Source organism: Sander vitreus, chromosome 2, assembly GCF_031162955.1.
Source record: "Sander vitreus isolate 19-12246 chromosome 2, sanVit1, whole genome shotgun sequence".
Classification (NCBI taxonomy): Eukaryota; Metazoa; Chordata; class Actinopteri; order Perciformes; family Percidae; genus Sander; species Sander vitreus.
Window position 1 is genome coordinate 25,735,299 of NC_135856.1, and position 17,293 is coordinate 25,752,591.

The following is a 17,293-nucleotide window of genomic DNA, read 5'->3' on the forward strand; positions in this document are numbered from 1 at the left end:
AACAGATCATATTTTCTGTAAGTGTTTAGTAGCCTGGTGCATCAGCTGGTGTCTCTGTTGTTGCATGTTGCGAAACAGACAGTGGCTTGGCAAAACATTTCTCTTTCTATAGGATTGGAATGTGTGACCATGGCATCGCAAAGCTGAAAATATAGGTCACATTCATTCATATTTCACAGTGTGTGTGTGTGTGTGTGTGTGTGTGTGTGTGTGTGTGAAAACAAAGGAAACAAAGCATTTTCTTTGATGAGAGGGCATGAGAGAAAACTCAATTAGTGCTTGAGAAAAGAAAACTCAAAGTCAGTCAAGAAAGTGTGTGTGTGTGTGTGTGTGTGTGTGTGTTTGCAGTGTGTGTGTTTGTGTGCATTTGTAGTCAGCATATGGAAAACCTCCACAAAATTCACCACCTACAGTACATCTAACAGGAAAAATGACCCAATTACTTGTGTGTAACTCCAAAGTAAATCCCAGAGAAGTCTAATTCCATAGTTAAGAGCACCAGTATGGCATTTTTCAGCAGCTGCAGAAGTCTGGCTAGCTCAACACATTTGCACCTCTGCCCTAATGAGGCTATTAAAATAAATAAATGCCAACTGGGCCACTTTCATTATTGCAGACAAGGAAAGAAAGAGTAAAGAGTGGTACATATGGAACAGGGAGGTATGGAGCAGGCGTACAGGTGGTGAATCAATTTGCACTGGCATTGCTTTAATGTCAGCATGGTAATTTCAGGTTAATCCAAGCAACAACAATCAACCCCAACTATCAACTCCAACTCTGAGGGGAATGGCTATCATTTACTATACAAGCAAAATGTTACATTAAAGGTTTACTGTAATTACCTGCAGCATGAGTGCGTGGGGTGAGTGGACGAAAATGGAGGCATTGTCCTTGGGGGAGGACTCGAGGCAGAGCTGGGCATCTGTGGCGCGAGGGTTATAAGTGAAGGCAATACTAGACGACAGCTTGCCATCATACAGTAAGGTCTTATGATGCTCCGCAAACAGCAAGTCACTCTCAGCCTTGTACTTGAACGTGCCCTGATGAGAAGGAGGTAGAAAAGGGAAGGGAGAGACCGTGTCTAAATGACAAAATAGCAAATGGGAGATTTTGTCAACAATAACAAAAGTTAAGTGCCAAATACTGGACTCTGTGGCGAATATATTGCAGTGAACCAAGTTAGTTAGTTTAAAAAGCAGCTTTCTTTGTATACTGATTTATATGCCCCTCTTGAGTGTGGTTTAACATAGTTTATTTGAACTACCTTTTCGAATCAAATCATACTCATTGGACATCCTTTCAAATTTCACCCTGTATGGGCATTTCCATCATAGCGATTATGGGCACTGGGAATATAGCATTTTTGGACATGCATCAACAGTTGCTACTCTGGCTACCTTTTATGTTTTTTGTTAAATTTTTATTGGATGTCAGTGGATGTGTCAGGGTGGGGGCCTGTGTCTACCGTTTTTGTATATACTTTCTCTAAAAGCTAAAATAAAAAAACAAATTAACTTTCGGTTTAAAATACTATGCCTATGTTTAAGGCTGAAATGCATGACTTTCCATATGTTGCTGCCCTTAAAACTATAGCAAATATGGCAGAGCAACTATTAGTTTATATAGTTTGTTATGTCATCTCACTGTCGTTGATGGAATAAACTATCTTGCAGAGAAGAATATCATGAACAGAACCAGGTAAACTGAATGCAAATAATTTATTGTCAGTTGTAACTTGACAGCTGATCAGAAACATTTCTCATTAGCTAACCCTATCCAAACATGTTAAAGTATCCTTTTTTTGTTTTAGAATGCTCCACCATATATGAAAAGTGTATGAAAAATGTAAACATTACATATTTCAGCTTATTATAATGGATCATTTGACTGTGTGAGTTGTTATATGTCTCGATTAAATGTTTCTATCCCACAGACATCTCAGGTTTTTATGGCTTCCAACCTGGTAACCCGGCCCCAGCTGATAGACAGCCAGGATCTGAGCAGCACTGAGAGCCTCTCCAAACAGGTAAACTGCCCCCATCTGTCCGCAGAACACACGGTTGGCATCTGCCGTCTCAGACGATCCCAGGAAACACTTGTCAAACGTCTGCAGCGGGAAGGATGTTGGAGGTAGGATTTGAGGAAGAAGAAAAAAACACAGAAATAGACAATTAAAGATGAAGGGAGGGAGAGTGGAAGGAAGGAAATAAGGAATTAAGACAGAAAGGAAGGGATAAAAAAAAAAAGACCAAAAATAGCCAGAAAGAACAGGGGGAAAGGCAAATTCATTTTAACACTAGCTATAATTGGCAACACACAGCCTCAAACTATAAGCATACTGTGGCTAATGTAATAATGTTCCATCTTCCTGTGTTCATGGTCAGTGAGGCATAAGCAGAAGTGTTGAGAATGATGAGACTGGGGCTGCAACTAATGATTATTTTCATAGTCGATTAATCTGTAGATTTTTTTCTCGATTAGTTGGTCTCTAAAATGTCAGAAAATGGTGAAAAATGTGGATCAGTGTTTCCCAAAAGCCCAATATGACGTCCTCAAATGTCTTGTTTTGTCCACAACTCAAAAGATATTCAGTTTACTGTCACAGGAGAGAAGAAACTAGAACATATTCACATTTAAGAAGCTGGAATCAAAGAATGTTTGTTTCTTTAAAAAAAATTACTCAAACTGACTAATCGATTATCAAAATAGTTGCCGATTAATTTAAGAGTTGACAACTAATCGATTAATCGTTGCAGCTCTAGATGAGACCACATCTCAATCAAGTTGCTAATTTGCTTTCGGACATACTGACACATCTAGAGGATTATACTACACTGTGGAGGCGTTTTCATTCATAACAAATATTTGATTTAAGAATCTCATAACTCAGCATGAGAGAAAGCAATCCTGGGGACTGTGAAAGAGCTCATATGGTGATGTGTGAGAGGAGCAGGGTGTGTAAATGTAGTCATTTTCCACTGTACTATCCATGCTGAAATATGAAAAGAATGGTTTCACCCCCCCCCCCAAAACCTCTGAAAGCAAAGAGTGGGATTAGATATATCTGTGAGCAAGGTTTGCTTTTCAGTTTCTGGTACACGCTCTTGCAGCAATATCTGGTTCTGAAATTGATATGACAGAAAATCTATTACGTGCAACCACATGCCCAACCCTGATGTAGCAACAGGTGGACTTGTAAATACAAAATCTTGCCAGAGGTTTCATGCAGTAATATTTGTGGTTTGCGAGTTCACATAGAACACACTCATCCATAGAAGTGGCCTACATACTGTAAATGAGCTCATCATCATCTTGGTGTAAGCTACAGAATCACCTTAAACTAGATTTTATTAGTATGGAAGATTGTAAAAACAGGATTAAGGGCTATTTGACCACTCAATGTTCATATCCTGTTACTGAACACTGCTAGTTCATTGTTTGATGTTATTTTCTGTTTTGTTTTTAAGCCTGTTGCTTGTTCTTTTATGTGAAACTCTTTATGCTGCTGTCTTGGCCAGGACTCCCTTGTAAAAGAGATTCTGAATCGCAATGGGACTATTTCTGGTACAATAAAGGTTGAATAAATGTATATAAAACAAATCATTGAGAAGACAGATACCACTCTTGTGTCTGTATGGTAAATATGAAGCTACAGCCAGCAGACAGTTATCTTAGGTTAGCATAAAGCCTGGAAACAGGTGGAAACAGCTAGTCTGGCTTTGTCCAAAGGTAACAAATCTGACTAGAAGCTTTAACGCTCACTAATTAACATATCATATCTTGTTTGTTTAATCAGGGCAAAAACCAAATAGTAAATAATATTGGGGTTTTTTTTAGGGGGGGTAAGTGCTGGACTATATCTTGGCTTGGTGCAGTGACAGCTGCCGTTTCCACTCCTAATGCTAATAAGATAACTGGCTGCTGGCTGTAGCTTCATATTTACTGTACAGACATGAGAGTGGTAGCGGTTTGTCTGTTTTTTTTTGTTTTTTTTTGACAGGACAGCTTAGACTTGAAAGGGGAGAGAGAGGGGGAATGACATGCAGTAAAGGGCCGCAGGTCAGAACCGAACCCGCGACCGCTGCTTCGAGGACTGAGCCCCATATACGGGCGCGCGCGCGCGCTCTACCAGGTGAGCTACCCAGGCGCCTTTTCTTATGCAACTCTTGGCAAGAAAAGCAAATAAGTGTATTTTGAAAAATGTCAAACTATTCCTTTAACCTATTATCCATGATAATGTTTTCAGGCAGAAATCAGGAACTTAACTACTACTGGGATCATTTGCAAAGAGCTTAAAATGTAAAATTGTTGCTACTTACGTCACTGGTGTTCACAAACCAGGCGATGTCTCCAAAGGACGCCAGTTCCCCGTTCACATAGCAGCTAATTTCACTGTTTTTCCAGCGGTTGTAGGTGTGAACGAGAGTCACCATGTACCACTGCAACAAGAAAAAGAAGCAGTCTCTCACGATGGGAAACGGTTACTGGATATCTGGAGTATCAATCACAAACACGTGCTAGCAATAAGACAGCATGTGGTGAGAATCTTCTAGTCTACATAATTAGCCTGCTTCCATCGTGTTTCAGGACTCACTCCCCTCAAGCTACAATCTCACCTACTTAGATTTCTGCTTTCCTCCTCAGCCCTACAACCAGTGAAATAGGTTAACAATGTTACCACAATGAAATAGGTTACTATAGTTTCTTCCGGACATGAAAGAAGGCATTAAAAATAGAGTCAAATATCAACTAAAATGAGTTATGGGTCCTCATGAGGTTTGTTGAGGTAAGGTGGTGCCTTCATGCCCAAGGGAAGCAGGAGGATGTTTCAAATTGTGTCCACAGGCAAAGGATCTCTCTCTGACTACAATGGTCTTCAGTGTGTGCTGCTGTGCCTGGGAGTATAGGATCATCCTTCTCCCCCGTTGCCCTCATTCCTCCTCCATCTAGTTTTGCGTCTCTCCAGAGTCAGGTTAGATGTGACAGTTCTTTCTTACTGTAAGGTCTCGATTGATTGTGTGCACACGTGTGTTTTTTGTGTGTGCATGTGATTATGTGTGTGCTGATATACGGTTTCTGTGATCCATCTACAGAAAATGTGCATGAATATTTGGTTGGCCTGGGTCCCCAAACCAGTGCATGTATTCTGCCTCGTTTCCCCCCCCTCTCAATCGTACCTTCTGGGGTTTGAAGTCGTACTTTACACAGTGCTGGAATCCTTTCCCCTTGGATTTTAATGAGGTCACTATCAAACAGCCACCCACAAAGTGTGCAGAGTAACCCATGCCTTTATTGGTGCGGAAACTGAAAAAGAAAAGGGAAAATGCAAACACACAGCTTTAGTTTTCGACTGAGGCTGCACACTTTCATGCTGACTACATTCAAGGGCAATATGGGTTATAGTGTCCAATATATCATATAAACACTTTAAAAAGGTCTCAAGGGGATAAAGATAGCAAACAATCATTTCTCAACTTCACAGGCTCTTCCCATCATTCTACATGTCCCAGCGAGATGGGGCCCCCGCGTGTGATTTAGTGAATTAATCTCTTTTTAAAAAGGGCACAAGGCTGAAGGAGCTTTTATTACAGATTATCTCATGCAGCTCGTTGGACATGCGGCTTGGTTATCATTTTCGCCCAAACGGATCCCTGTTGTATGAATTAGATTTTTGACAGAAAGTAATTATTGGTTGAAAATAAGTTTAACCAACCCTCAGCTCCTCAGAGAGGAAGCAAAGGACGAAAGACAGGAAAGATGGAGGGAGAGGCACAACCGTTTTTCATCTGCGAGGCTGGAGGCTGCACTTCTGCAGCACATGTTTTGGAATTCAAATGCATTCAAGATCCATTTTGGTTATACTGGGGACGTGCACATGCATATGTTCACACTTAAATCGCATGCACCACAATAACACCACCTTTTATGCAATTCCCCTCTCATTGTGTTATTTACAGTACCAATGTACACAACTTCCTTGAGCCATTTCTGCATTCTATATACATGTTCAAACTAAATTAAACATTTAAATGTCAAACAATGGGTAAAGGTTTATGATTACTGGTCAAAAAGTAGTATTGTGACCTACCAGTATAGGTAAGGCTTGTCTTTGTCTACATTGATGTTGTTGAGAGGATCCATGCGGAGCCACGTGTGGAAAGTAAACCCATTCTGGTACGGCCATTTTGCTATAGGAGGCAGAGCTATAGCCTGTTTGGAAGACAATAACAGATAACAGGACATGTCAATGAGTTGTGGGTCCTGGCTAGCTGTGGAATTAAAGGACCCATAGAGCATTTTAAAATTTACAAAACAATGTTTGTTAGTACAATAAAATAGGTCAGCCTAAAAGCAGAGACATTCATGTTTGATTTGAACAAAGGAATATCCAGCAAACATGCTATCCCTTGAGAAAACTTTGAAAACTATTGCTCTAAAGAATTTGTGTGTGTATGCATGTGTAGAGCAGGGCAGCACTGAAGATGAAGGCACATGTGCTCTCTTCAAAGACATGGCTGAAGAACACAGATAAGTACTAATAGAGCTCACTTCAAAACAACCAAATCAATGCCAAACCCACATTGCAGACCTCTGCACTTCTACATGTAAAAGCACCGTCACCATGGCAATGGAGGGTTATATACAGAAGGAGGCAACCCCATACACTACGTAAAGGGCATGACTAAAGCAACGTTCAATGGTGCACAAATTTACACGGCTTCCTGTACGATGCACATTTGATGCAATGAAAAAGTGCATTCATCTTAATGTTACAATAGTTACTCCTACACACAGATAAAAAAAGTGTTTACTATTTAGACATGACTTTTGATGTGAAGTATTAAAGTCTGAGAGGATTAGCCTGAATGAACATACTGCCATGCCACATCTAATACACTGTGGCAGGAAGAGGAAAAAACAACAGCACACCTTTTAATGTATGTGGTGAACGATGCAGGCATGAGCAAAGCAATGATTTTGTAAAGTTTCAGTGCAATGACCTAAAATTGGAGAGTGATATCAAAAGTAGAAAGCAGACAAATTTAACATTGAAATGGATGAACAATGTTTCCGATATTTTTAATGGGTTTACTGTAGCAATGCCTTGGCAATCTCAGATTATTCTATGTGTATTTTATTGTGTTTTGTTCATTGAGTTTACTAAGGGCATGTTGTCTACTCAGCACTCGTCGTTATGTGCTATTCTCCAACCAAAACCTAGTTTGGGTTGTTTTGTACTTACACTACCGGTCAAAAGTTTGGGGTCACTTAGAAATGTCCATTCCACTCCATTCCAGACAGAATACCAGCTGAGATCAGTTGCATTGTTTTTTTAACCAGGGCAGCAGTTTTCAGATTACATTATGTGCTTACATAATTGCAAAAAAGGTTCTCGACTGTTGTAGACAGAAGTGGCTGAAGGAACGCTTGAAATTCCATGCTTTTTGTTCTAAACTTCATACCAAAATTAAAAGTGGTACAGCTCCCATATACGTTGACACTCTGGGGTGTGCCTGATATCATTGGAAAGGTAACGCTCTCAGGTTTTTGTTACAAGTGTCCGAGTGATTCTAGGCCTTACTGACACAGAGTTACAGAGGCTAGAATGGAGTTTTTTTTTTATTTCCATCCAAGTCATACATCTGTAAAATGATTAGAATGCACTGCTGTAAACACATCTGACAGGTGACAGACAACACAGGGCATTAGCCACATGTCTCAGCTTACTACAGAAAAAATCCCGAAGCCAAAAGACTCAAAAATTGATTTTATATGAATTTTTTTCTACAGATATGTCTGTGCGTTTTTTTATTTCCATTTGAAAAGTGCAAAGAAAAAAGCCAATAAAGTCAATCAATCACCTTTCCAATGATATCAGGCACACCCCAGAGTGTCAACGTATATGGGAGCTGTACCACCTTTAATTTGGGTATGACGTTTAGACCAAAAAGCATGGATTTCAAGCGTTTCTTCAGCCACTTCTGTCTACAACAGTCGAGAAACCTTTTGCAATTATGTAAGCACATAATGTAATCTGAAAACTGCTGCCCTGGTTAAAAACTGATCTCAGCTGGTATTCTGTCTGGAATGGAGTGGAATGGAAATTTCTAAGTGACCCCAAACTTTTGACCGGTAGTGTAAATTAACCAGGACAAGGACACAGCCTGTGTACAGCCTGCTTGTCCGTGATACGGACGATGAAAAGCAACGAGGTTGGGTTTTGAATTAACTACTGTGCAGGCAAGGTACAACCAACATTCTTAAAGCATGATTTGAATAGTCAAAAGCTGAATAGCCCCAGCAAGATGCATGTAGACAGCTCAATTTATAGATACTTCACAACATTTCAGCAACAGTAGTTAGTAGTTCAGCAACTATCCTTTTTTAGGCTTGAAAAAAAGAGTCTGCATTCTAATGGCTGGCTAGATTATAACTAAAAGAATGTGTGAAGCTTATCAATTAGAGAAAAACTGCAATCAGCTTAGAAAGCACTTACTATGAAGGGATTCAGGAGAGGTCATCATGTAATATCTGAAGTCCTCTCTTTCTCCCTTTCATTAGTCTATAATTGAATGTCTTCATAAGATGAAGGAGAATGGGACTTATTGTACATTTTGGGAGGCAATCATGGTGAGGTTCCACATTCTGTTTGCTTACCAGTTTTTTTTAATTAATATCTAGTGTAGTTAATATCTTGCTGCTCATGTACTGAAACATTCAAAAGAGCAGTCCAACACCAACCTCTAAACCCATGCCAGTCATTTCATCATCTATGTGCAAACACACTTCATAATGTGGTGTGTCTTCATTCTGCGGTGTAGTGGATGACATTATGCAGTATACTCACAGCTGCATTTTTCCCTGGAAAGCTGAAGAATGAGTCTGGGCCATTCCTGTGAGCCATGTACTTCAGAACTGATAAAAGCTTCACCGCATGACGTGGCTGAGGAACAAATACAAAAACACACAAGGATCATTTTAGACTAGTGATACAGACATACAGTACATGTGCACATAAAAGCGTACTTTCTCTAGTCACACACTTACTGTTTATGCATGCAGCCACACATGCGTATAAGCAAGTACGGCTTCGGTTCTACTTGTTCTAAATTTACCTCTTATACTCATCAGGCTTTGAAATCCAGAGAGATTTACACAGCAGCACACTCAGAATTCAGTATCTTAATTTACTTCACAATATACTGATTATTGTGTAGAAGCAACGTGCACTGAAAAGTACATCCATCACAAATACGTTACTCTAACACAGAATTCGGATGTAGGTGCTGAATCAGCGCGAGTGATTTAAAAAAAAAAAAAAAAAAAAAAAAAAAAAAAAAGTCCTATATATTTTTACGAATTTCAACAAGGTTGTAGGTTATAGTGCTCAGTACCAGAGCACTTCACTTGCATTCATCCCATCCACCCCGTCTCCCCAGACATTTCAAACAAAAAAAACGAAATAAAGAGCGGAATGGTGGCAAGAGCTGCTTGAAAGTGGGAGAATAAGGTGAAATTTAGAAGCATAAAAGCAACTTGCCCTATTTCCTTGACAACTTGATTAGAGTCAGTGATCGATGGGTTACTTTCCTTCTCTTTATCTGTCTCTCCCTCTGTGCCACTGGTCCTACTTATCTTCTGTACACACATCATGCATCTTGAGTTCACTGTGGCCGGCCGGCCACCCACCCCCCACACACACACACACACACACACACACACACACACCCCTAATGTCCTTCAATTGGTCAACCCAGCCAAGTCTTTTAACATTACTGAAAAAATAAGTCAATCTCATGTACAACCGAATATCAACAATATATAGTGCTGCTCTGGAACCACTGCAGAGTAGTAGTCTGGTTTCACATGATTTATCTGGTCACTGTGACGAGGCCATTGGCCAGTTGAAGTGTTGCTAGCACATTCCTCATGCTGGTCCCAGACAACCAAGACAGATCACCGTAGCATGACTCTGACTCACCCACTGGCCTTTCTCCCCTTGCAGTTTGCTGAAGAAAAGCTTCAGCTCTTTTACGGTGATGCTGTAGCTGGCGAGCACGCCCAACATGTCCACCAGTAGGTCTGCAAGACACAAACAGAATCATACAGTGGTTACACATGGTGTGTTACAACAGAAAGGCCCACAAAAAAAGCGAGAGGAAGCTGCTAGTGGCTACAGTTTGCTAAAAAAATAAATAAATGTTAGGGATATAATCATTAATGAGGTGGTCCCTGATTTTAGCTGGTTTTTATTGTGTTATCCGTTAAAAGATCCAACTCACAATTATTACAATCTTTATTGGCATTCTCATAATCTACATATTACAGTGAAGCCACAGCTACGAGAAGCTCAGCAGCTAAGATGTATTTAAAAGAAAAGTAGGGTGAGCTAGACGTAAGTTAAAAAAACAACGTGAGACTTAAAATAGAGGGGACACTCTGGGAGTCCCAGCTACTGTGCAGCCTCTTTCATTAGTTATTACTGACTAATGATGGGGCATGGTATGACAGATCTATGACTAATGTGCACATACACAACCCTTGGTTTAAACCTTCAAATATAATGATGAGTGGCAGTTATATCTGGCAGTTCCTTTTCCATGTTAAGTATTAGTACCGGTATATACACACACACACAAGTATTAAAGCTGAGATGTTCAGCTCAGTCCTACACAACTAGTATTTCAGAGAAGCCTATTATGTGAAGACAGGAAGAGACGGTCTGTAAATATACTCTAAGTGCAACAAAAAAAGCTCAAAGTTGGGGCGCCCTGGTGGCCTAGTTTAAGACATAGATCATAAACTACAACATCCCAGGTTGAAAGTCCAGCTGGGGACCTTGGTTGCATATCATTCCTCATATCTCTCTCCATTTCATGTCAGCTTTCTACGGTCAACTCTCATAAAAGTAATACAATGCACAAAAATAGACAGGATATCATTTTGAAGCTTAATAAAAGAGGCATTTGAAGACGTAAATGTCAATCAATAAAAAAGTTGCATAGGTTCTATGAGACAATTCTTAGGGATAGGACAGAGCATTTGTACTGGGGTGAATATTACTTCTGTACAACCATTACTTTTAGCTGCCTAGTTACTGCGGGGCTATATCACCCTTGCTTGACTGCACAAACCCTCTAGGCCACCACTGTTCTAGCTAGCAAAAGTTCACTGAGCCGAACACTGTAGGATTAATTCGGACTAATTTGCAGATGGGCCACAGACTAGACTGAGACTCTGGGGAGTGTACAGGGTGATTGTGACGCTTTCGCTGCAATACATAGTGTATGCAACCATGCAGGATGAAACCATGAGGTTATTGCATACAGGGAGAGTGGATAGGGAAGTTTAGAATTAGTTTCTTATTTGTCCATTGACTCCTGAAGTTGGTGTTCATCTTTTTGCTTGCTCCCCCTCCACACAGAGGTTTTAAGGCAAAGGCTCGTAATCAAAACACCTCGTCTGGAGGTGGTAAGGATTGAGTCTTGGTCAAGCACAGTTCAGCGGTGCCAACCCAAAGCAGCTGCCTTTATCTTTTCAAAAACTAAAATGAAAAGGTTTCAGATGAGTTTGATTATATTGTGCTAACATAATAGTACACCTTTCCCACAAGCTGCTGTTGATAAGTACCTGCAATCATGCTGTCAGTGGTGGATATACGCTGGAGCACCTGCTGGATTAGCCCCACATCAGTGCACGCCTGCAGGTTGCGGACGCTCTTCTTGAGGATTGCGGTGAAGATGCTCCAGACCTCGGCCTGACAGGTGGGCTCACATTTGTCCAACAGCTCCACCATGCACACGATGCTCTCGGGTTCTTGGATGATGAAGTTCATCTCCAGGTCAAACTGGCCGCCGACCAGCTGGAGAAGGGGGGGGGGAGAGAGAGAGAGAGAATTTTCAGTCAGTCACTGAGCGATGATTTCTTTTATCACCCGAGAAACATAACCAAGAGTTCTATAAAAGGCACGTTATGTGTTCACATTATGTGTGCATACATTCTGAAACAGATGATTAATGATGCATCAGAGCTGCTGCAAGTCAAGTGGATTAAAAGGTCAAGGGAGAAACGCAGGTCTCTGTCCGTCTGTGTGTGTGTCTGTTTGTCTGACAGTAGATTCAACTGTTTACAGCTAGCCATGAGACATTGTGATAAACCCAGAGCAAGTCAGCCACGTCAGTAAAACTAACTCAGACATCCAGACAGACACAAACAGTGGCAAGTGTATTTGGAGGTCTTTTGTTCCTGCAGGCCCTGGAATCCTAACAGCATCTGACACAGCCTGGTAGACACAGACTGTGTTTAAATTAATTTGTACTTATGACATACAAGAAAATACACACGGATAAGTACAGTGATGTGAACCTCATCGTAATATCTATATTAAAACAGCAGTAGATACCAGTTTGCATCTTTTTGGGAGAACAGAATAAACATTTTCTTTCACAGCCAATTGCACAAGCCTGTATCTTGAATCAAAAACCATACATTGTATTCATGGCAGCAAGAAAAAAGGAATTGCATCCCACCATGTTACTCAGCCTTAACAGTGATCTCCAGCTAAAGCTTGTTCAGGAGCTGGTGGGGGAGAAAGCTTGCCTTATTGCAAAGGAGTAATGTTCTGTGTGTGCGGAAATAAATTGTATGAGCCATAAATGTCACAATTTGTCACTTCTTAATAGTTGTGATGACACTTTTATTATTGAACCCTGCCTAATAGAAACAGATAAGGAAAATAACAATGTTGATGTCAAATTAATATTGTGAGTAAGGCTGTCATGTTTAGAATCAAGGTGGTGTGACTGGGCAAAAAAATAAATAAATAAAGCGTTGTGATCGCGTACTCGGCCATTAGACAGGCTGTATGTGAAAACAATATGATTTGGTGCAGGGAATGGAAACTGTCCCATTAAAATGAGTGAGGTCGGATTAACTCTGAATGTGCGTGTGTGTGTGTGTGTGTGTTGAGTACAAGATAGGAAGACGGGGAAACTGGGCTACAGCCACAACATCCTTAAAGACGCGGGTTAAAGTGATTAGATCACTGACACACACCTCACCTTTTGTCCGTTTAACCTCCTCTCACAGATATAATTATTTTTTCATGTCAAGTATCAACATGAGAATAATGATGCTATCCATCACCTTATACAAGGCCTATTTCCTCTATCCCTAACCTTTATACGGTCTTGTTTTTTTAAGATACAATGCAAAACATTTATATAACATATTACTATAATATTCACAGCTATTAGAAATACAATTTAAAGTGTCAAATTGTATTGAATCATATTTAGCCCTCGTCGTCTTTTTTTTTAATTAATTGATTGTTGAAAATTCTGAAAAGTGCCTATCACAAGTCACCAGAGCCTAATGTGATGCTTACTTTCTATGACTGACCAACAGATCTAGAACCCAAAGATATTTCTTTTACCAAAAGACATTTACATATCTATATTTTGATAAAGATATAAAAGCAGAAAACACTCAGATTGAAGAAACTGAAAAATGTTGAGCGTTTTTCTTTGATAGGACTTATTCGATTATTCAATAACCTCATTATTTACCTTCAATTAGCTAATCATTACATTTATTTATTTGGCTAATCATTTCAGGACTAACTACAGGTTTCATACACATTTTAACCTACTTACATACTTTTCGGCAAATTTCCATGACTATGTATTCCTGAAAATGTAGATTATGTATATCCAAATTACATAAGTAGGTACACTTATGTTCCCCACACGCAAATTTGGCTGCCAACTGACTGTCAGGAAAGATGATGCTGAAAGGTTCGCCGACATCCTCGCACGATTTAAAAGAATAGTGGGAGTTTGCGACTTTTAACGCCCACAATACCTCGGCCCTTAGTGTGTCTTGTCTAGCAACACTGGAGATGATCCCTTGTCTTGTGCCTTGAGTCTGACTCGTGATGGAAGAACCTGCAATCGGCGTAACGTTGGTCGATGTCGATGGAGGAGAGAAGAAGCTAGTGACGGTCATGCTCGAGCCTTCACGCGCAGCCACAACTGCCTGGTGCTTGGCAGCCTTTAGCATGGCTAGTTAGCGCTGCTTCTCCCATATTAGAGACGTCAATGATCTTCGAACATAGTCCACATCTCGATTTACCTGGGTCCTGGACCTTCTCAACAAGTGAGTGAACCCGAAGTGAACTGAACGTTATGCCCCGAATAGAAGGTTAAGACGACGTGAAATACATTTTTTTTTTTTTTTTTATTAAATCACATATTATGCTGTGTTAAAAAAAATTCCAGGACTTTTCCCAAAATTTTCTGGGTCTTTTTTATTTTTCCAAACCCTTTCCAGGCCTGGAATTTGCATTTTTCAAATTCCATAACTTTACCAGGTTTTTTCAAAACGTACAAACCCTGTAACTATGTGACAGCAAATCATCTTCTAAAAATGTGTTTTGAAGCTCTGAAAGGTTTGTTTACATTTTTCATGTTTAAGTCACCATTAAAAAAAACCCTTACTTTGAGTTGTGGTTAATCAAAGAATTGGTTCACCCAAATTACCAAAAAGAAACATTGTTTCCTCCCTTGTCCCTACTGGTATCTTTCCCCAGTTTTCCCCAGGTTTTGACACATATACCTGAGATTGCTGCTGCCACACCACAACAGTGGAGGCGAGTGACATTTTTAAATGCAGTATTGTGGGTGTTCACAGCATTCCAAATTCTATGTAAAAAAAATGACTTAAAATGTCAATGCTATGAACACCACAAACACAATTTAATTTCAAAATGTCAGTTGTATTGGGGTAGAAACCCAGTACGGATATTATGGATATTTCAAACCATGGACAAATTAGACAAAAACTATCAGCAAAATTAGATCCCAATAGAAGTATAGGGAGGTAAAACATGTTTACACTCAGCACCTTAATTAAGAGTTTTGCATAGAGCTAAAAAAAATACATCTATTCTACTGTAGTCAATTTATAGCACATGCGTAGTGCACAGTATAAGTAACAGATGGATAGATGGTCAAACAAATGAGTCAAAATATCCACCAGTCACCTGTTAGGGCAACAAGCCAAAGTTAAAGTAATAACACATGCACCAATTAATGCCCCACTGGCAACCTTCCCTTTCTTCTTCCCTTTTATGTCTCTTAGCAAGTGATTGATAAATCACACAGCTCTCTACAGAGTGCCATATATTAACTGGGGGGGATAGATTGCAGCCAGGTCTGCCATTAATGGATGTGGGGTGCCATTTTGCCACAGTAACAGTTGATTTATGAGCCTGACACTGTGTGTAAGTCATCCATCCATCAGTGTCAGTTGAACAAGGAGACAGAGAACAAATATGAGGACACACACACAAGGACGGACACACGCACGAGGACGGACACACGCACGAGGACGGACACACGCACGAGGACGGACGCGAGGGCACACACACACACACACACACACACACACCCCTTGTGAAACTTGTGATGGACAGTGGTCATTATTTTATAAAATACTTTATTTAAAACATACATTGGGGCGACCTCTCGCTCACCTGTTAGAGTGTGCGCCCCATATAGGCTGAGCCCTTGACAGCGGCCCGGCATTGCGAGGTGAAAAAAAAAAAAAAAAAACTACCTTCTCATTTGGGTTTTGACGTCATGTGTGAAAGACTGATAGCTGAGCTGACTGGAGTTGAGACATTTACAAACAATGATTAGCCTATAGCCTGTAATCTGCTAGCGTGTGTAATTTTACAGACAAATAAAGTCTATGAAGTCCAACGTTATCGGTCATAACCCAATGGGTTGGCTCGTTCAACATCAGTTGAGATTTAAAAAGTCTGTGACAAGCATTATAGTCAGTAATTCACGAGATCATTCTAAAACCTTTGATTCTAAAGAGCGCATTTGGAGTGGCTGATGAGGTTTTATCAATTTTGTTTTGGCAAATACAGTATTATCCAAATATTCAGATACAGATCAAAGCAAGCTACAGACGTGTTTTACCTCACGTTTATTAAAAAAGTAATTCAGAAAGCAAAGACCCCAATCAATAAATGTGTCTGTGGACATAAAAAAGAACTGTCATATTCAAATGTACTTTATCCCAGGAAGCACTCTGCTCCAAAGCTGGAAACCATGTACCATTGCCACTTTTACCAACTGTGCCAGCTGAATCAGAATACAAGCGTAGGACTAGTATGAAATCTCACAGCAGCTGGTTATCTTCATGTTGTTACAGAGTACAAAATATCACAATACACAATCGGTATACTTTAGATTATAAACAGACTGAATTATGCTGCCATTAATCAACTGTGATACTTTGAACCTTGATGTAAATTGGAAACAAAAGAACATTGAATGGGTCTATTGGTGCATGGCAAAGAGGTTTACAATGTTTCAATTTCTTAAAATTCAATCATTTACATCACTCTATTTCAGGAACAGGTGTGAAAGGTTGCCAGCTCCAGCCTCGGCTACAGCCAAGGAGAGCGCTGCGGCTAAAGGCTGCCATAAAGCCACTGTCTTTATGGCAGCTAGACACCAGATCCCTGGCTGGGTAACCTAGCCTGGCTGTTCTCCCCTGAGGCCTGCCTGAATTAATCATGGCTGAGCAGCCAAGCAGCCACTGGGCCGTAACACAAAGCACAAACAGGCTTCTACGGTCACCATGGAGAACAACATTGGAGGATGGCAGGGCTGAAAGGTACGCCAGAACAGGAATTCATATCCATTGCCTGAGCTAAACCTGTATTTCCGGAGACCAATGATGGTGTTAGGATTCTTGGAAAGCTGAGATATGAAATCCAATGTCAAAAATGACAATGTCTGACATGAGGTTAATATCTTTACCACATGCAACCAACTTAATTAGAACAAAGTGTCAGCCCTGTCCATGGGGTGCACAATGGGGTTTTGATGTAAAGTGGATCGTGATCAATGTTTCAATCCACCTTTTTCATGCACATATTCAATTCACACCAAAACTTGAGTGGAAATGCAAGAAATAAATAAATAAAATCTCTCTCATATACATTTAATTTTTTATTTTTTTTTACAAAAATGCTTTTAGCTTGGCTGACGTAGAAAATTGGCATATTAAAAAGAGAAGATACAGTAAAGCCTGACAGAAAAGATTTCCGGATAAACCTTGATGTCACTGTACCAGTTCCTCCAATCAACTAAAAATACCACAAAAATAAAACAATAAAAAGAAAGGAGGTATTGAGGGCGTATGTTGCCGCAACACCCTTGTTTTGAGCTAATACTTGTTGCATGTCACCCCCCCTTCTTTTGCCCTTACCGCT

General features: G+C 40.2%; 1 protein-coding gene across 3 annotated transcripts in view; it reads right to left on the minus strand.

Annotated features, from left to right (window-relative positions):
* The window catches only part of lrba (LPS-responsive vesicle trafficking, beach and anchor containing), a 198,456-nt gene that overhangs the window by 158,720 nt on the left and 22,443 nt on the right, over positions 1–17,293 (minus strand). For all 3 annotated transcript variants that reach the window (XM_078262819.1, XM_078262827.1, XM_078262811.1), the window contains exons 2-9: positions 11,632–11,863; positions 9,983–10,083; positions 8,849–8,944; positions 6,089–6,210; positions 5,178–5,304; positions 4,320–4,439; positions 1,961–2,107; positions 843–1,040 (exon numbers count right to left, since the gene is read on the minus strand). In XM_078262819.1, coding sequence (XP_078118945.1) covers positions 843–1,040; positions 1,961–2,107; positions 4,320–4,439; positions 5,178–5,304; positions 6,089–6,210; positions 8,849–8,944; positions 9,983–10,083; positions 11,632–11,863 — 1,143 coding nt within the window. The remainder of the gene's footprint in view (positions 1–842; positions 1,041–1,960; positions 2,108–4,319; positions 4,440–5,177; positions 5,305–6,088; positions 6,211–8,848; positions 8,945–9,982; positions 10,084–11,631; positions 11,864–17,293) is intronic.